The following is a 20,831-nucleotide window of genomic DNA, read 5'->3' as shown; positions in this document are numbered from 1 at the left end:
GGAGGAATTCCTGCAGGAGGGGGGGGCACGTTTTGAAATGGAGACTGCCATGCAAGTGCATTGGGCCTCTGTCGAGACACCAGACAAAAATCCCTAAGTTCAGGGTGTGCTGTGTGAGCCAGGGCCGGGGAAACCGGCCTGGAGGCAGCGGCTGCTAGGGATGGTCTCAGGGTGACTTCAGTCACTCCCATAGCATTCCTCGGCATGGCTGTCCTCATTCCGTAGAGTGTGAACTTGCCCAGGGTTGGGCAGTGTGACATGAAGTGGTTGTGCTGGGCAGTCTGGAGTTCCCTCAGACTCTTCTCCTGTGTATTGAGTGATGTGTCCCCGTTTTAAACACTGAAAATATGTCCTTCGTATCCTCTTTCGGTTTGGAACGTGTCTGCTATTTGTGATTGTGTCGGTCTGTCCCCTGCTAGCCATCAGTCATCACCATACCCCTCTTGTAGAAGATGATTTATGTTCAGGTTTGCCCACAGAGATTGTTGGGGACAGAAGCAAAGCCACCTCAGGGTTGGTTCTAAATCAGGGCGGTGTTTGAATACACAGCCTTTGCCTTCAGGAGTTCCTCTGTGTCCCACTTCTCCTGTAGGACCTGCGAAGAGTACCCTATGGAATACAATGTCACCTGTCCCCATCCCTCTCACCCTGGGCTCTTCTAATCCATTTTCCCTTTCATTTGTACCATGTGGTATCTTTGTTTCTCTCTCCTACTGAATTCTTGGGGTGCAGATTCTGTGAATTCTTAATTCGTCATTGCTGACAGGGCCTGGCATGGCTCCAGCATCTAGTAATCCTTGTATAAATATCAGCTGGGAGTGTGGATGGGTGAGTGGATGGATGGGCAGGTAGATGGTTGAGTGGGTAAGTGGATGCCATGTTGGGCAGGTAAATAGGTGGGTAGTTATGTGGGTGGTAGACGGATAGACAGATGGAGGAATGGTAGGAGATAAGTGGTTGGTTGAATGGATGGATGAGTAGAAGAGGTTATGTGGTTGTGGATCAGTGGGTAGATGGGTAGGGCATGTGTAGACCAACAGACACCCCTATTCACATTTGTACCCCCACATGCCATTAAGCTGTGAGTTCTCTCTTAGCCTTCTTACTAAATGCTTTTCTGTTTCAGGACTATGCTTCACTCTCTCTGAGGCCAGCTGGAGAAGCTAGCCTGGGTGTTTGAATGTGTGTGTGTAAATACTTTACAATCCCCATAAACTTGTTTAAAGACAGATGAGGGTGAAAGTATAAACTCGGGCAGCCTTTGGGGAGGGCAGTTTGGAAGTGGCTGTTAAAATTTTAAATGTGCCTACCACTAAGACCCAGCAGCCCCACTTTGAGCTGTCAAGGATGAGAAATGCATTCACATGCTTGTGCACAAAGAGCTGTGTGCCAGGGTGCTGGTGCAAGGCTGCATATTGGGGTGTCGCTCCTGTTAGTGGCAGATTAAAGGGTGTCACAGCGTTCATTGAGCAGGGATGGTAGCCCAGGAAGTACCCTGGAAAACTTCAGCCACCAAAAAGATCAAGATAGATCTATGTACAGAGGTGGACAATTCTCAACTGGAGCTTGAGATGGGTCTCTCCTGCTTTCAGAAGTCTCTGGGATTCTGAGACTCAGTCATCTCAGCAAGTGCCTCCTTGTCCTAACTCTTACTTCTGCCAACCGTTCCTTTCCCTCTCCAGGAAGCACAGCCTGCCAGGATCAGAGCTTTAAATCTCAAGCCTACTTGTCATTGACCTTCTTTAGAAAAGGAGACGGATGAGAGGAAAGCAGTTATGTGCATAATTACTGTCTGCGGGCTCTTCAATTAAAAAGCATGAGCGGCACAATATTAAAATCTGATTTATGGGTGCCACTATCTACCTAATAATGTGGCCAAGAGCCCAAAAGCACTGTAGTCATTATGGAAAAGCGAAGCCTTTTTCTCGGGCGGCCGACAGATTGGCTCTCAATTTCTCCTTGCTAAAGAAGTATGAAATGTTTTCTGCCATCTCGAGTGTGTTCTTCTACTGTGCTGAAATCCGGAATTTAGTAATCTGGGGGTAAATTAGGAGTTGTCTGGCTCAGCACTCCAGGAAAGTTTCACTGAGAGGCATGGAGGCTGGACACCAAGGTGGCAGCCACCATAGGCCACCGTGCATCAAGATATAGACCCTCAGAGGAACACCATCTAGGTCTTTAATGGGTCTGGGATGGCTCGGACCACAGAGCTCAGGAGGGAGGGGGAGGAAGGGACGGGCATTTAGCCCCAGTTTATTCATCTGTAAAGTATGTGTGTGTAAAACATGTGTGTTTGTGTGTGTGTGCATGTATACATACATATATATATATATATATATATATATATATATATATATATATGTGATATATGTGGGAGTGTGTATAATGCTTGTGTGTGGATAGGTATGTACCCACACAGATGTGCACATGTGGAGACCAGAGGTTGTCTGGTATCTTCCTCTATTGCTCTCCACCCTATGTGAGACATGGTCTCTCCATGAACTTGAGGCTTGCTGTACCATCTAGGCTGGCTGGCCAGGGGTCCCCCAGGACCCACCTTTTTCCGATTCCCCAGACTGGGGTTGCAGAGATACACTGAGGCACCTAGCTTCTACATGGGCACCGAGGATTTGAACTCAGGTCTTCATGCATACAGAGCAAGCATTTTACCCACTGGGCCATCTCCCCAGGCCCTACTCAAGGAATTTCTTAATTTCTTTCTTTCTTTCTTTTTTTTTTTCGAGACAGGGTTTCTCTGTGTGGCTTTGACGCCTTTCCTGGAACTCACTCTGTAGCCCAGGCTGGCCTCGAACTCACAGAGATCCGCCTGCCTCTGCCTCCTGAGAGCTGAGATTAACAGCATGCGCCACCACCGCCCGGCCATTGTTGCTGTTACAGGTTATCAGGGAGAGATGGAACTGAACTCACACTTTCGTCTCCAGGGTAACGGCTGATGTGAGGGCAGATCTGAGGTGGTTCCCAGCTCTGCTTCCTGTTGTCCATCCTTAGGACAGTTTCTCCTTAGCAACTGTTGTTGCTAAGGGGGCGGGGGTTGTAAGGCCTACGGTTTAATAAACAACAGAACGTAATTGATGGATGCCAGTGCCCTGCACAAGGAGTGCTGCTTCTTACTAAGAAGCGTTGGTGAGAGAGTGCTCTCCCCTTCCAGAAGGGATCCACAGTTGAGGGCTGTCCGCTCACCACGGCTAGGCAGCAAGTGTCTGCAGAATCTTCCCTTCTTAGCTCTAAAAGTAAAAGCTACAAAACTGGGCATGGCGACACATGCATATAATCCCAGAACTACGGAGGCAGAGGCAGGAGGGTCCCGAGTTGGAAGCCATCCTTGATCTTACCACAAAACACCTGGAAACTTGGGAGTGGACACCTCATCCTCAGCTTGCTGAGCAGAAGTGGGGATGGGAGAATGGCCTGAACCAGGAAGCTGGAAGGTGACAGGGAGTCTGACCCTAAGACTGGGAGACTATTTCTCCAACACCCCAGCACATCCCAGAGCTCCCATCCCAATCCCTAACCATTGGCTCCATCCCAGCCTGGGACTGAGGCAGAGATGCTCTGGGATTAGAGATGCTCTCTACTATGTCTGGCTTTCCCTGGGTTCTGGGCATCCTAATTCTGGTCCTCATGCTTGCCTGGCAAGGGCTTTACCCACTGAACCATCTCCCCATCCCATGGCTCTGTACCCCTACCTCTAGGCAGTTGTGTAGCCTGTGTCTTTGTGTGTGACCATTTCACTTCCTGCCAGAGCTTATTCACCTTACGGCCGGATGGTTGGACACTCACAGTCAGTGTGAATTCATGGGGTACTCAGAGGCTCAAGCTTGGGCTGGAAACCTGGGATCAGGTGCTGCATAAGGCCCTGGTGTTCTGCTCATGCTGGGGACCCTAGAGAGGACCCTGCAGGGGACAGTCTGCCATCTGCCTATGTGGAATCTCCCTGGGAAGGGAGGGCAAGATTTGCCCATGTTTGTTCTGCGCCCTGGTTAATGGCCTTTCTTTGTTTTCAGTTGAGAGGGAAAATGTGCAGAAGAGGACTTTTACACGATGGATAAACCTGCACCTCGAAAAGGCAAGTGGGGGTCTGGGAGCTGGTGAGTGAAGCGCTCACCTGTGCTCACCTGCAACTACACTGATGTTCTGTAGGATGGCAGGGAGGAGACATGACTCCCCTCCCCCTACACCACTCTGCACATGAGTGTGCGGGCGCGTGTGTGAGTATGTGTGTGACTTTGTGTGCTGTCTAGTATGCATGTGTGTGGACATGTTTGTGTTAATGTATGTAAGAGTGTGGAAGTCAGAGGACAGCCTTGGGTGTCAGTCCTTACCTGCCACCTTGTTGAGACAAGGTCTCTTGCTCACTGCTGTACACACCAGGCTAGCCCATTCATGAGCTTCTGTGGATTTTCCCATTTTCACCTCCCATCTCGACCTAGGTGCACAGGGATTACAAACGCACGATACCACATCTGGGTTCTGGGTGTCGGAACTCCATCCCCAGATTTCTATGGCGAGGGCTCTGTGCACTAAGCCGTCTCCCCAGCCTGTGGCTCTGTGTGTTTGTGTCTTTATGGGTGTCCTCTCACTGCTGTCCACGCTCAGCATGGGAAGCAGACACAGCAGCTCTGTGATTACCAGGGTAGCTGGGGAGGAGTATCCATGAGTGGACAGTGGAAGGTGTTCCATGTTGAACAATTCCAGTGCTTCCATGGACAGAAGACCATCTCTCTCCAGCTCAGACACGATCCAGCTGTCCACTCTGGGGCTGCCAGCAGCCATTGGCAGTCATTTGAACCAACTTATGCAAGAGCTGTGACCATCCTTTAGCAAAGCCACTTTAACATTGCGGTTAAGAGCCGTACTCTGTATCAGGCAGCCTGCTTCATGTCACACACTGCCACGTCTCCTTGAATCCTTCCCTAGCCCAGAATAGACTGTGAGGATGAGGACATGGGTGCCCACACGCCCCAGGGCTTTCCTGAGCTCTTCTACAGCTTCTCGGTGGCTCTTCTCTTTCTCCTTCCTTCTCACGTTCTTTGGCTGTGCGACTTGAGTTTTACATTGTGTCTACAAGCTGCTGCTGCACACACAAGCTGCACACACAAGCTGCGGCTGCACACATAAGCTGCACACACAAGCTGCGGCTGCACACACAAGCTGCACACACAAACTGCACACACAAGCTGCGGCTGCACACACATGCTACACACACAAACTGCACACACAAGCTGCGGCTGCACACACAAGCTGCACACACAAGCTGCGGCTGCACACACAAACTGCACACATAAGCTGCACACACAAGCTGCACACACAAGCTGCTGTTGCACACACAAGCTGCACACATAAGCTGCACACACAAGCTGCTGTTGCACACACAAGCTCCTGCTGCCACATACATAAGCTGTATACATAAGCTGCACACACAAGCTACTGCTGCACACACAAACTGCTGCTGTACACATGGCACCGAGGCAGCTGATGCAGTCCCAGGCAGGAGGAGCTGAGGAGGAGAGGAGAGAAGAGGAGAACAGGTGAACAACACTCAGAAAAGGGAGGGACGCCTGCAGAAACGCAAGCTCCCCGTGCATGCAAGGCTGGACCTGTGAGCCCTGGGAATATAATTGTCCCAAGTGTCCTGAGGCTGCAGGAACAAACACACTTCTTGACTTTTTTTTTTTTTAAGCTGATATATGGAGCTGAGGATGGGGAGCAGTTGGTAGGGTGCTTACTCAGCATACACAAAGCCCTAGGTTCGATTCCTAGCACCACATAAGCCAGGTGTGGTGATATACATCTGTAATCCCAGCAACTTGGGAGGTGGAGGCAGGAAAATCAGAAGTTCAGGTTGTCCTTGGCCAGCCTGGGCTACATGAGACCATCTTGGGAAAAAGCCAGATGTTTTGATGCTTCTTGTATCAACACCACCTCTTCTTCCCTATGGGCACTCTCTTGTTCTCCAACTACACTCCCCCACCAGTCTCCCCGTCTTCTGGAAGCTAGCTGTACCCCCGCTGTAGGGAATTTCAAGCGTTTCTCTCCTCTTCAAAGGTAAGAGTACAACCATTGATGACCTGGAATGGTGGTTCTCGACCTGTAGGTCACGACCCCCAGGGGGTTGTTGAATGACCCTTTCACAAGGGTCACATATCAGATATTTATATCATGATTCATAACATTAGCAAAATTATACTTAGGAAGTAGCAATGAAAATAATCTATGGTTGGGGGTCACCACAACATGAAGAACTGTATTAGAGGGTCACAGCATTAGAAAGGTTGAGAACCACTGATCTGGAAGAAACCAGTTATTGGAAAGCAGGAAGCAGCGCTCCCAACTGAAGCAGTTCACTTTCACACTTGACTATGTCCTGAGCAGGCACATGTGTCCCATCCCTCCTTCAGCACGGGTGACATGGCCCTGTCACATCACCCGCGAGCGTCTGGGCCGTGAGATGGAAAATGACAAGGATCACACTTGAAGCATGATAAATCCTTTGCTGGTTGTTTTGACTGCGGGCACATTTTTGGCATTGCTCATAAAGTGAAACATGACTGGGGTGTGGGGAGGACAGAAAAGGAAAGCCAGTCCCCAAATCTGAGCTTGGTGAGCTCCTAAATTAATGCCTGATGCATGTCAGCCTGGTTGAGAAGTCTTAGCAGGGGATAGGGCAGAGCCAGAAAGTCTTTCTTTCTTTTTATAGTAAAAATAAATAATACTGGAAGGAGCAGAGAGTCGTGTAACAAATGCCCCACACTTACCTGCCACTCAGTGGGAACCTCTTTGAGCATGCATTTGTCATGTCAAGGACATTCTCCTCGGCCAGACCCTGCCCTTGTCCCTTTTGGTGGGGGTCAGGGTCGGGTAGGTGGCGTGTAGCACCCATTCTGAAGGTAAATCAGACAGCACCTGAAAGCGATGCGTAATAAGCAGAGAGAAATTAACGGCCCCATTTCCAGCCCTGAGACTTCTAAAAACAACCTTTCACGAGAAGGAAACCTAGGAAGTCCTTGGTGAATTGGGCTTAACTGCAATTTGAAGGCTGTCAGGAATATTTACAGAGTCTCTGGCTTCTGGAAAAATTCCTTAATTTACAGAAGGAGTTCGGTCATGCAGAAAACCCTGGGGAGGTGAGGGGTACTGTGGCTCCAGCCAGAGCAGACTCCTGAAGCCTGGGGAATGTTGGTCCAGGGGGTGTTTGGGCTGGAGTGGTTTCAGTCTAGCCCCCTGCCGTCCAGCGGCGGACTCTGGCCAAGGTCGTCTTTGATGCAGCGGCCCTTCCAGGCACAGCCGATGGAAATTAGCCTGGGGTCAGAGACTCTACCCCTGTCAGGCAGCTAACTGGAAATTTTGTTAGCCCATTCATCAGGGGTGTTTTGTTGGAGTCTTTTAAAAGGAAGTAGTCTGCCGGTCCAGGAATGTGACTGAGGCTGCAGGATTTGCAAAGAAAATACATTGCCTTTTGGTTCAGACTCACTGATGCCCTGGAGGCCACGCCCCCTTCTTTTTTTTGTGCACCTGTAGGTAACCTCATCCTATATTTTGGCTAACTGGGGCAGGGAACTGGGACTCATGAATAAAGGGTAAGGAAGTGCCACCTTCCTTAATAAGCAGTAAAACACAGGCCCACCAAGGGGCCACGGAAGGAAGGAGGCATTCCCAGAGAAAGTGCTGGCTGAACTAACATTGTGTTGAGATTTTCCTTACCCCTGGGTGTGTGCTGGGAAGAGCTGCCACTGCCCTGGTTATGAAGGGGCACTGCATCCTGTTTCCCATTGTCCCTGAGGGTACATGAAGCATCCAGTCACTCCCTTAACCTGGATAGAAGGTAAGGGGGAATTCCAACCAAGGCCACAGGAGCTCAAGAATGCAGACTTCGGATCCGCTGTTACATGAATCTCCATTGCATTCATTTCGACTGTTGCAGGCCAGATGCAGGAAACAGGATTTTACCAAATAGCTATTTGATGATCACCCAGCCTCTTTGAGCCTCAGTTTCCCCAAATCTGAAGTGAAGGCTTGCACTAGGTAATTTCCCATGAGCCCTAACAGAATGTGTGTGTGTGTGTGTGTGTGTGTGTGTGTGTGTGTGTGTGTGTGTGTGTGTGTTTTAATGGGTGTGCTGATGTATGTGTATGGGTAGAAAATGGGTGCGTGTGGAGGCCAGAGGTTAACCTCAAGTGTTGTTTCTAAGAAGCAACCCACCCTGTTTTTTGAGACAGTGTCTCTTCCTGGGACTGGGCTCACTGATTCAGCAAAGCTGGTTGGCCACCAAGCTTCAGGGGTCCCTCTGTGTCCCCCTCCCAGCAGTGGTATAACAGCTTTTTATGTGGGCACTGGGGGGATGGTGAACTCAGGTCCTCATGCGTGTGCAGCAGCAGGCGCTTTATCAACTGAGCCATCATCACCCTGGACCCGAAATTCTTTTATGCTTGGGAAGCCTCTGGGGGTGTGCCATTTCTTTCTCTCCTTAAACGGAAGCCTGAATGTGACCCAGCTCTGGGGTCTGAGATCTCACGTGAGGTGGGCCTCCAAAGCCACTTACTCAGTTCCCTGTTGCTGAATCCCTTACACAGCTCTCCTGCCGAGCTGTCCCACACCAGCTGGCCAGAGGTCCCTTCCAGGTCGATGGGCTTCTGACTCCACAGATGATCCTTCTGCCTGCAAGTTTCTCTCTCTTAAAAAAAAAAATTATTTAACTTTATGAGCATTGGTGTGAAGGTGTCAGATCCCCCGGAACTGGAGTTACAGACAGCTGTGAGCAGCCATGTGGGTGCTAGGAATTGAACCCGGGCCCTCTGGAAGAGCAGCCACTGCTCTGAACCCCTGAGCCATCTCTCCAGCCCTACAAGTTTCTCCCTAGAGCAAGAACTGCATGGTGAAGTAGTTCTGTTGATCACCCAGGTCACTAATGGGCTTCTTTTCCTCCTGTCCTACAGTGTGACCCACCTCTAGAAGTTACGGACCTGTTCGTTGATATCCAAGATGGCAAAATCCTGATGGCTTTGCTGGAAGTCCTCTCCGGGCGAAATCTGGTATGCGGTGTGTTGGGAAAAATGCAAAAGGAAGTACTTCCAAAGGCTTTGTTTTTATTTGGGCGTCAACCTTTCATCACTGTGACAAAGCGCCCCAGTCACCTATTTCAAGGAGGAAGGATTTGTTGGGGCTCATGGGTTCAGAAGTGGCTGTGGCCACTTGGTCCTGTTGCTTTGGGCCTGAGAAAAGACGGCACATCACAAGAATGTGTCGCAGGGAAGCTTCTTATCTTGTGGCAGCAAAAAGAAAGGGACCAGGGATCCCAATATCATCCTCAAGGGCACAGCTCCGAAGACCTAACTTTCTCCCATCAGGCCCTACCTCCTGAAGATTCCATCACCAGCCGGTAGCCCCATAGCCTGGTGTGTATAGGCCAATAACACCTGAAGGCTGTAGGCATCCATGACATCGGATATACATGCATGCACACATCCACACAGAGTGTAACTCAGTATCAGGAAATGCTGAAGGGTGACATTCCTTTATAATGTGAGGTGGGGCACTGGTGAGATTACTCAGTAGCTAATAGCACTTCCTGCTCTTCCAGAGGACCTAAGTTCTGTTCCAAGCACCCACATCAGACAGCTCACGATGGTCTCTAAGTCCCAGTACTCCTCTCTGCCCTCTGAGGGCACCTGCGCACATATGCATAAATAAATTGAAAATAAAGAAAGAGGGCCATGAGAGCTGGAGAGATAGCTCAGCAGTTAAGAACACTGGCTGCTCTTGCAAGAGGATGCAGGTTCAATTCTCAGCACCACATGGGAGCCTACAACCATTCTAACTCCAGTTCAAGGGTATCTGATGCCCTTTTGTGGCCTCTGCAGACACTACACACACATGGTACACATATACACATGCACTCACATACATAAAATAAAAACACGTGAATCTTAAAGAAAATGAATGATATGAACATATGTAACTGAGTAGTATCTGTTTTTCTTTTATTATTATTATTTTGTTATTGTGTATTTGTGCACACATGTTGGGGGGTGTGCGTGTAATAAGCTGTACATACAGAGATCAGAGGACAACTTGAGGAAGTTAGTTCTTTCCTTCCCTTGTGGGTCCTGGGATCGAACTCAGGTCACCAGGCTTGCATGACAAGCACTTTTACTTACTGATCCACATCTTTTTCAGTTTGTTGTTTGTTTTTAAAGCAAACCTGTTTTAGTAGGTAAAGAAGTAAGTGAATGCCCGGTGTTTTCAGTGAGCCTGTGATGGTTAAGAATTGAAATTGAAGGATCAAGTTAGCTAAGCTTTGTGCTAACCAGAGTTACAGCTTAAAATTAGGGAAGGCCTAATTTTAGGCTTTAGGCTGTTGGATGAGAATAGGTAACCTCTCAATGCTAAGAGCACCTGTTAGTGTGGCCACCGAAAATGTTCCCAAGCATTGTCAGATGTGCTCCACCACCACCCCCAGGGTGGCAAATGATCCAGTCCCAAAATGCCAGTCATAGGGTCTGGGGAAATGGCCCAGCAGTTAAGCATGATTATGGCTCTTGTGGACGGCTGGAGTTTGATTCACAGCACCCACATTGGGTGGCTCACCACCACCTGTAGCTCCAGCCCCAGAGAATCCAAAGTACCCTTCCAGCCTCCACTTCCCCCAGCATCTGCACCTCTGTGCACACGCTCACATAAATAAAAATAAAGCCTTTTTTTTTTTTTTTTAAAGGCCAGATGTGTTTAAGTTGAGAAACTGGCTCAAGGCGTGCGTGTTTACTTGGGCTTCGGCGGTCCTTTATGCTGGACGCAGGTGCCGTGAGAGATGCAGCACAATGCAGCCCGCTCTGGCTCTGGACCTGACTTGAAAAGCATGACTTCTTGCCCGGCGTGCTGGCACGCTTCTTTAGTCCCAGCACTCGGGAGGCTCTCTCGGGAGGATCTCTGTGAGATCGAGGCCAGCCTGGTCTACATGATGAGTTCCAGGACAGCCAGGGCTACACAGAGAAACCCTGTCTCAAAACAGATAAACAGACAACAAATGGCACGACTTCTCTTCTCAGACCCATGGGGTTGAGGCCTGTCACACCCATTCACACTCACAACGTAGAAGATGCCAGTGAGTGCACTCAGGGCAGACAGCTGTGCAAAGCTGGGCAAGGCATTCTCAGCAGGTCTCAGTGAACAAGCTGCAGGCCCCCCCAAAGACTTCGTAAGAAAGCGAATTCTGAGCCCTTGTTCTATGTTCCCAAGAGGCAGGCTCCCACTTTGAAGCCAGGGCCCATGGCAATAACCTTCATGTCCTTGACCTTTGACCCCGCAGCTCAGCAAAAAAAATAAGAGTCCTCCGCTGCCTATTGGTAGAGCACAGTGGATCCTTTCAGTGGGAACTGGCATGTGTGTTCTCTGGAGACGAGCTCACTGTGGCACTCTGTGCAGAACTCAACGCTGTCAGGATTGGAGCTGCAGCCTGCAGCTGACTTTTGTGCATTCTCCCCCAAGCCCCGTGTGAAAAAGTGCTTAGCCAGAAACCAGCCACATCTGCTGCTGCTGCTGGGGAGGCTGAGCTGAGCGGTGATGAGGAAGACAGCAAGCTCGCTTCCCTAACCAAAGAGTCACGTGTGCTATGAGAGCATGCTACTGCAGGTCCCTACAGGAGGGAGGCTGCTGACTGGAGAGAAAACTAGACACATTTGTCCCATGTCGAGAGTCCCTGTTCCCCATCTCCAGTGAGTCAGGTCCCAGGATCCCAGTGTCACAGTGGCATTTGGATAGTGTTTTCAACACCATCCCTAACCTTCTCCAAAAGGAAATGATAAAGCCCAGGCGCCCACTGTGGTCCTGGGGCGCTACCGCGCCTGCACCTGCTTAGCGGTGTCTTCTCTTGTTTTTCAGCTGCATGAATACAAATCCTCATCACATCGTATTTTTCGGTTGAACAACATAGCAAAAGCACTTAAGTTTCTGGAAGATAGCAATGTAAGTATTTGAAGCCCGCCTCGGTAACACAAGCTTGCCCCGGGGAGAAAGGGCAGAATTTTGAAGTTTGGTGTGGTCATGAGGGAAGTGTAGAAAGTTTTAATAGTGGGAATAGCCAACCCCTCCCAAGCTCGGGGTGAAGGAAAAATCACTTGGAGAAGCTACATTTTGGGATGTGGTCCCAATGTCCTGCCCACCCTGTTTGTGCCTGTGGGTGGGCAGTCTGAGGGGGGGACAGCAGCTGGTGGGTTCCCAGAGCTGTGGGATTCATTGCTAGAATGTAGCTTTCTCTTGGAACTTGAGGACGTGGCGGTCAGTGTGGCAGAGGGAATGGTAGCAGCCTGGCTTTGTCGTGAGGATTTCTGGATTCTGCATTTGGAACTGTTTCTTGTCCTTCACAGGTGGGAAGGGGAGGTCCAGGGGTGACATCCCCAAAGCCTCCTTTCTTTTTGGTTTTTTGAGACGGGATTTCTCTGTGTAGCTTGGTGCCTTTCCTGGAGCTCACTCTGTAGCCCAGGCTGGCCTCGAACTCATAGAGATTTGCCTGGCTCTGCCTCCCGAGTGCTGGGATTAAAGGCGTGCGCCACCACTGCCTGGCTAAGCCTCCTTTCACTGGTTTGTTTCTGGACTGATCTGGGTAAAAACAGTCTTCAGCTTGTCTCACCCGTTGACACAGAGTAAACATTACCCCAAGGTGCAGCTCCTTTGACGGTCTGTGTGTAAGACAGGCAGGTGTGCACTATCTCAGAAGAACGGGAACCAGGGGAAGGATGTCCAGTAGCTCATGAAGGGACCCAGAGAATCGAGGATGGAGCCTGGGAAAAGCCGGGTACCTAGACCGTCTCAGAACCTGCTGAAAGACGGGAGCAGGCGTGATCCTGCTTTTCTGACTGCTCTCCTCCAGTCTGGGGAAGGTGTTCACCACTGCAGTGTTGTCCTGAGCAGAATGATGTGATGTCAAGCCTGGGGCTGAGCCATAGCCCCGGATACAAGTGGAGTGGGAAGCCCAGTTACCACCACAGAGGAGGGGGGATCTGTCTCCCAGGCGCCACACAGTAGAGAAAGTCCTGGATGCCAAAGGTTCAGATGATGGTGACCACAAAACACGCCAGTGAACCTTTGATATCAGAGCCTTTAAAGGTGGAAACAGACCGGGAATTTATCAGCTGAGGGATGGATCAGCACTCTTGTGGAATATTACTTGGTTGTGAAAAATAATTTGGTGCTGGGGTGTTATGGCATAGGACCTCAAACACAGTGTACTGAGTGACAGAAGCCAGGCCGACATGAAGAGTGCTTCTTACATGATTCCATCCACGTGAAATTCCTGTGGTGGAGAAGTAGACTGATTAGTGGTGGCTTAGGCCTGGGAGGAGGTAGAGGGATGCAGGATGATGACTCGTGGCTTCAGGGCCGCTCTTAGAAATGGTAAATGTGGTCCACAGTCTGCTGAAGTGGTGTTCACACAAGTCTGCAAATATACCAAACCCACTGAATCAAATGCTCTAAATGGGAGGCTTGAACAACATTGGCCTCATCTCAGTGAAGTCGTTTAAAATACAAGCCCTTCCCAGATTCACTTAAGGGCTCCCTCTGTGGGCTCAGGAACACTGTCAGCCTCTACTTGAGCGAGAATCAGCCTTGCCTTAGTGTGACTAGGCTTCAGTTTCCAATCCTGGCCTCCCCACTCACTTCTCGGGATTATGGGGAAATCACATACCTCTCTAAATAGAAGGATCAGAAACAGAACTCTCCTCAGAGAGCTGTTGAGGAGGTGGTGTGCACCCCCCCCCCAAGTGTGGTGTGGCCGTTCCCTGCCACTTCCCTGGCTTAACTGACTTGTGATGACACTCAGCTGTGTTCCATCCATTTACTATCCTAAAGCAGTGTCCCCTCTGAATTCCAAAGGAGCCCTTATTTGGGAGAGGAGATGAGTGGGGCCTTCATGCACCTGCCAAGGTTACTCCTTCTCCTTCTGCCTTAGTAGATTGTGAGATGGTCTCCCACTGTTAATGCCCACGTGGGGGTCTGGTCACAGTTACCCAGGCATGTCATAGGCTTCCATCTGAGTGTCTTTGTGGACCTGGGCTATACATAGCATTGGGGAGAATCAGTTAATAAGATGCACATGAGCCTTGGAGATGGTTGGGGTCCAGAGGAAAGAGCGTTCATGCAGGCAACATGCTGTTTGGCACTCCAAGGAACAAAGAGGAGTCTCAGCGCCACAGAGATGAGGATATGTGGCCTGAGGAGTCTTCACGTGAGGGTGTTCCTGCCATAGAGGAGTCGAAGTGCACGTGGTACCATGGGAAAGCGTGGCAGAGGCTGAGAAGGCCTGCCCTTCTGTACTCCATGTGTGAACCTTTTCCAGGCTGTCTGCTCTAGCACCCTCACAGGACCACAGACCATTGACCCCACTTTCCCTTTTATTTATTTATTTAATAGCAACATTTAGAAACATCTCAGCGTGGATAGATGGTAGCTCAGTGCCTCATTTGGCTCCGTTTCCCAGGCAGGGGGATGATGACCTAGGAGGAAGGTGATGATAGAGAAGACAAGATAACCTCCCTGAAGCATGCTGTGTCCCATTCCCAGAACACACAAAATTACTCAGGGAGCCTTGTGTGTCCCACTTTGTGCCATTGCCTGGATTCCAAGAAGGGCAGGCCTCAGTGGCTTTGCTGGGTCCTGGGTGAGAGTGCCCACAGCTGGGTGGGAAGCAGGTGCAAACAGCAACCAAACCTGCTGTTCCGGGGTCCTGGGACCAGCCAGTGTACACCTATCCCTCCTTTCTACTGTGGGTTACAGAGAGCCTCCCCCTGGGACCATCTCGGACCTCCAGTTAAGTTACTCAGGCCAAGCCTTGGCTTTGTCACCTTTGAAATGGGGACACTGAGAACATTAAAGGAACTAACTTGGGAAGCCATTGTCCTGAAAGCTCCCGATTGAGTCACCTCTCTAAACCTGTCCGCTCAGAGGAGAGAAAGGATGGTCCCGTAACCCAGTGATCTCACCGTATGCCGTGAGGCAGAACAAGCTGAGTTAGGGGGAAGAGGAGGGGACAGGGTCCCTGGAGAGCTGCAGTGTGGTGATTTTATTGTCCGTCCATCACCATGGATGGAAGAAGGGGGACTGTACACTGAAGATGAGGATGACAGTCCCTTTAAGTATTCGCAGTTCATTGGACTGGAATGTTCTCTATCTCTACAAACCCAGGGATATTTCCAGGAAGGACTTGGAGAGCAGACAGGAGCGTCCCAACAAGTGATTGGTTATGTGGGGTAAATGATGGTGGAGGAACATGGACCAAATATTGGCTCCGAGTTTGATGGGCTGTGTACCTCTCAGTATTGACAACTTCCTTCCTGGCCTCCGGTCTGCCGGCGATGAGCCCGTGTTGTCTCAATTACCTTCTTGGCAGCGGCTGTGAACGGCCCGTCAACCAAGGAGCTGGGCAGTCAGTCTCAATTAGGCTACCCCAGGCCTAACTGGTGTTGTCAGAGCCCCCAATAAACCGATAAGATCAGAGACCCGAGCCAAGGCAGTTTAAAGACCCATGATGGAGAGGGAGAGTGGAGAGAAAAACCGCTGTATGACAACCTCTCTAAGTTTTTCCTCCCCTAAGTGTCCCGGGATAGAGTTTGCAGTGTGGCTTTTAAAAGGTTGCTCTGATTAGCTCACTTCATCCCCCCTGCCCCTGAAGACAGCTACGTACATTTGTGAAGTGTTGCTCAACGGGGAGAGGAAACGGGAAGAGAGTCCTGGATGGCCGGCACGGCCTCGCTCACCCTACTCGCTCTGTGGCCCTTTCCAGAGAGGTTGGCAGAAGGCTGAACCTCGGGCTCAGATGCTGTGTGCAGAATGAAATGATGGCTGTAGGCAGTGACCCTCCATCCTGGGCCCACATAGGAGACCCTGTGTGTGTTCAAATGCAGAACGGGCTTGGCAGAGTAGCTTGGTGGGTCAAGCCCTTGCTGCTTAAGATGACCTGAGTTTTGATCCTTGATAGCTAAAAACTTGCATAAAAAATAAGTAAGTAAATAAAATTTTTTAGAAAAAGGTGGAGCCTGGTAGAGGAAGACAGGACATCAACCTCTAGCCTCCATAGGCACAGATGTAAAATGCAGACTGTGGGTATTGGGGAAATGCACCTCCCTAACTAGTTGGGGTGCAGGCTCAGGGGTGCTGCAGGCTCAGGGGCTGCAAGTAGCCTTAGGGGTTCACCAGGAACATCTTTGCGTGGTCAGACACAGGTGAAGTAAACGAGTCACCTCTGGGCAGTTTCTCAGGCTGGCATGTTACAGCCAGCTGTAGAGCATTTTGTACAGATGCAGAGTCCCTTTGCTGGGGTGGGCTCGCTTTTTCTGTGCTTTTGATGGCTGGTGTTGGTGCTCTGAGGTGGTCAAGGGTGTGCTAAATCAAGAGGTTTGATGGCATTCATGTGGCATGCAGCCATCCTGGGCCCGCCCTTTTTGGAAGAGAACGGTGGAAACTTTGAATGCCCTCCTGACACACGGTTGTAAGAGAAGTGCCTTACACGATGGGCTTGTGGTTGGGGTAAACTGAGTTAGTACTCATAAGCACTTATAAGGCTTTAGGGCAGTGTCCACCCATAGTAAGCACTATATATGTTTTTTATCAAATACAGTTTTACACATTGGGCGTCCCCCAAGAGGTGGTCTTTGACAGTGACAAATGGCACCAGGCAGTCAGCAGCATCAGGCTTTGGACGGCAGTGAAGGTGGTAGATCGGACTCCTTGGAGTTTTGTGCTCATCAATTGCTTCTTTCCAGGTCAAGCTGGTTAGCATCGATGCAGCAGAAATAGCGGATGGCAACCCCTCACTGGTTCTCGGGCTGATATGGAACATCATTCTCTTCTTCCAGGTAAGCCCGCTACTCTCTGGCTCACAGTCATCACATTGAACATTGCTCTAACCACAGAACAGCATGCACACAGCAAGGGACACCAACTTAGTTCCCATGGATTCTCCATTTTCTGAATGAGAACCACGGAGGGAAGACTGGGGTTCATGGTTTAGTTAAAAAGACGAGCCACAAGGGGAAGGTTTAGAGGGGCTTTGGGGCCAGTGTTGCCCAGAAGTACTTACACAAGCACTGTATGGAGCTGTGGATCCCTTTCTGTGTAAGCCTAGAGCTTGAGCCTCTGTTTCCACATCTGCAAATGCAGCCATGGTCACAAAATATGCTGCATGTGAGAGTTTTGCCCGCTGGACCGAGTTCACACAGGACTCAGTCACTCTGTGACCTGGCTTCCTGAGAGATGCTGGGGACATCAGGAAATGTGTTAAATGCCTTAAATAGACCCCAGAGCTTCCTTTACTCATTTGTTAGATGTCTGTTGAGTTTCTTCAGTACCACAGATGCTAGAGAGGCAGGGCTCTGTCTTCTTGGGGGAATCCCAAAGATACATGGATTCCATACTACTCTACGGTGCAGGTCACAATTGAGGTATGAGCAGGGCTTTGTAAGAGCTCTAAGCAGGGGCAACTACCACAAATGGGTGACCAGAATGAGGAAAACATACCCAAGGAAGTGACCAGAGCAGGGTTTTGAAGTGTGAACGGGAGTATGCTCTGAGCAATGCTTCTCAGATGTACTATGCATATGAATTGCATGGGCATGGTACTGAGATGCCGTCTAAATCTGTGGAGTAGGCCTGAGCTTCTGCATTCCTCACACAGACGCTGTGGTAACAGTTCAATGCTGAAGGAAAGGGACAGCCAGCCAGTGGGCCCAGAGTGAACAGGGACAGTGAAGCCTGAAGGAGCGTGATGCATTCTGGGAGTGCCAGGTTATAGCGGAACAGAACAGACAGAGTCTGGTCAGGACGAGTGTGTGTGACTGGTGAGAGCTACAGGGATCTCGGGAGAAGCTTCTCATCTACTGAGAACCAGGTCTACACAACCTGGACTCTCCAGCCAGGGTCTCATGGATGCAGGTCAGAGGGACCAACTGGCCAGCAGTCCCGTGTGGGTCACTGGGTCTGATTTGCCCTTTTCTCTCTAGATAAAGGAGCTCACGGGCAACCTCAGCAGGAGTTCCCCATCTTCCAGCTTGTCACCTGGCTCGGGGGGCACAGACTCCGACTCCTCCTACCCACCCACCCCCACCACAGAGAGGAGTGTGGCGGTATCAGTGAAAGACCAGAGGAAGGCCATCAAGACCCTGCTGGCGTGGGTGCAGAGGAAAACGAGGAAGTAAGCTGCAGTCTCCCCGCTCCCCAACCTCTCCCCTGCCTTAGGCCCACTGGTGTCCACCATGGGCGTACCACACCCTACAAGACTGTTTCCATGTTTACACCTGGACCTTGGGTGGGGGGGTGAGGCAGATCAAATTCTGTCTGCTAAGGTGCTAGGTGTCCTTGGGCCCTGTGCTTCACATAAACCATCAGAACAGGGCTGTGATGTGCTTCTCCAGTTCGTGTGTGGTGTGTGCATGTGAGTGTGTGGGGCATGCCCACACATGCACACACAGAGGCCAGAGCAAGCCTCAGGTGTCTTCCTCTACAGCTCTCCATTTTATTCTCCTAAGATCAAGTCTCACACTAAATCAGAAGTGTACCATTTCCGCTAGGCTTGGCCAGCAAGCTCCTGGCACCTTCCTGTCTCTGCTCCCCAGGGATAGGCTTACATGCATGGACAGCTATGCCTGGATTTTTGTGTGGGTGCTGGGGATTCAAACTCAGGTGCCCAGGTTTGTGCAGTAAGCACTCTTACCGTTTCATAGGCCCCGTTAAGGCAGTCTTCCGTCAGACCCTTTACTGGCGGATTTTGGGACTTTATCAGAGGTGCCAGGTTAGTGTAGAGGAAGCCACACCCACTCGGGGACATCCCAGCTCCTCTGCGGACACCCTAGGGGGTAGTTGCTGGTGTCTCACTTACTTGTCCAAGCTTCCCCCTGGTACGTGGTAACATCATTCACTGCCTTCCAAGACAGTCATGACAGGATTTGGGAGAGCAGCTTGAACCTCTCCTAACAGCCACTTAATACATTTCTGCACACCTCCCAGGGGCTGGGAAGAGGCTAGACCTTTGGGGGATTGATGGAGGGAGTTGAGTGTGAATGATTAGAATAGATTACTGTGAAAAACCAAGAAATGTTTATTCCAGAGAGTTCATTGCCAGGGGCCATGTGAGTGGGAAAGAGAGATGGCATCTGGGAGATGGGAGCATTCTCTCTGTGGCCCCATTTAGGTACCCATGCGTCCGTGCACTTGGGCAAGTGCATGTGGCACCTGGTGGCTTTGGCTTGGTTTACAGCCTTCCTAAAGATTGTCTAGATGACTGTTGGGGCCCCTGGCTTTGAGACTCTGATCAGGTCCCATGGGCCAAGGCTTGCAAGAGCTCTGCCTAGAGAGTTTGTAACCTGTTGGGAGTCTCCAGTTGTTTCTGCATTGGAAGGTCTTAGATTTTTGTTAGTTCCATGAGCAGAATAAGACATGAAAGGATGGACTCTAAAGAGAACCCACACCCGGCATGATTCTCTTTGCCCCTCACTTTGAAAGTTATGGTTTTAGGGCTGGGGAGATAGGTCAGTGGTTAAAACATTTATTGGGAAAGCATGAGGACCAAAGTTCATATTTTCAGTGCTCACAGGCTTGGCAGCCCATCTGTAATACCAGAGCTCAGAAGGCTGAGACAGAGGGATCCCCAGGGCAAGCCGGCTTAGCCAGAATAGCCGTGTCAGTATGCTCTGGGTTCAAGTAAGAGACCTTGCCTCAGTGAATACAACAGAGAACAATTAAGAAAGACTCTCTGATGTTGGTCTCCAGCTTCCACACACATGCACCTCCCCCCACCCGGCACACACACACACACACGAACATGCCTACCGCACATACATACACATGAGGAAAAAAGTTGTGATTTTATGTGTATCCATGATGCTGGTGGCTGACACTCACTCTGTGGCTTCTGTACTCTTGCTTCACACACTGAGTTCACCTTTAGACGAGACCATTCTTGTGGGAATGTCACCCTTCCTGATTACAGCACCCCACAAGGTCATCCTATATTCACCCTAACTTAAGTGTTAGAGGCTCAGAAAGGGTGTATGCCTGGCCAAGGCCACAGAGCCAGAAGCATAGGGGGCAGCTGGGATAGGAACTTGGATCTTTCTGGCTCTGTCTATAACAGGGCACTTCCCCACATGTCCCTTTCTCATCATCATCTGTGATGTGTGCAGTGTAAAAATCTCTCCTTTATGTCTTTAGAAACGTAGGAACCAAGGGTCTTGTTGCCCTTTTGGATAGCGTATACCTCCTGCTCCATTTAGAAAATTCTCAGGGTGGTCCTCCTGGTGGTCAGGGCTGGGGTGTCTTCACAGGGTGAGATGAACAGCACCCAGCCCCTCAGGCCAGCAAGGCTACTGTGTGCATACCTCCTCTTTGAGTTCCTTTCCTAACCTTTCCATCAGGTATGGCGTGGCAGTCCAGGACTTTGCGGGCAGCTGGAGGAGTGGGCTGGCTTTCTTGGCTGTCATCAAAGCCATTGACCCCAGCCTAGTGGACATGAAGCAGGCTCTGGAAGATTCCACCCGGGAGAATCTAGAGAAGGCCTTCAGGATTGCACACGATATCCTGCACATCCCCAGGCTCCTGGAGCCGGAAGGTACAGTGACCCTCTCTGTCCTTTTATTATTATTACTACAGATATACCATCTGCTCTTCCAGGTAGAAAACTCAGAAAATAAAAATAAAAGCTTAATGAAGAAAAAAATTATTTCCTATGTTATAGTCTTTTTTCTGTGCATCTAATTATAGTATTTTTAAATAATCGGTATCATTTGGTATATGTATAATTTTGTCTCTTTTTTCACTCATATATATTA

The 20,831-nt window shown here is 50.1% G+C and overlaps 1 protein-coding gene across 4 annotated transcripts in view; it reads left to right on the top strand.

Moving 5' to 3' along the window:
- Clmn (calmin) overlaps positions 1 to 20,831 on the top strand; it is a 103,431-nt gene that overhangs the window by 57,728 nt on the left and 24,872 nt on the right. For all 4 annotated transcript variants that reach the window (XM_052738881.1, XM_052738882.1, XM_052738880.1 and 1 more), the window contains exons 2-7: positions 4,026 to 4,087; positions 8,955 to 9,050; positions 11,896 to 11,979; positions 16,773 to 16,865; positions 18,009 to 18,199; positions 20,418 to 20,611. In XM_052738881.1, the coding sequence (XP_052594841.1) occupies positions 4,026 to 4,087; positions 8,955 to 9,050; positions 11,896 to 11,979; positions 16,773 to 16,865; positions 18,009 to 18,199; positions 20,418 to 20,611 (720 nt within the window). The remainder of the gene's footprint in view (positions 1 to 4,025; positions 4,088 to 8,954; positions 9,051 to 11,895; positions 11,980 to 16,772; positions 16,866 to 18,008; positions 18,200 to 20,417; positions 20,612 to 20,831) is intronic.

The sequence above is a fragment of the Peromyscus californicus genome, unplaced genomic scaffold (genome assembly GCF_007827085.1).
Source record: "Peromyscus californicus insignis strain IS unplaced genomic scaffold, ASM782708v3 Scaffold_15__1_contigs__length_86483966, whole genome shotgun sequence".
NCBI lineage: Eukaryota > Metazoa > Chordata > Mammalia > Rodentia > Cricetidae > Peromyscus > Peromyscus californicus.
Note: the sequence above shows the minus strand (reverse complement) of the source record. Positions and strands in the feature narration are given on the sequence as shown.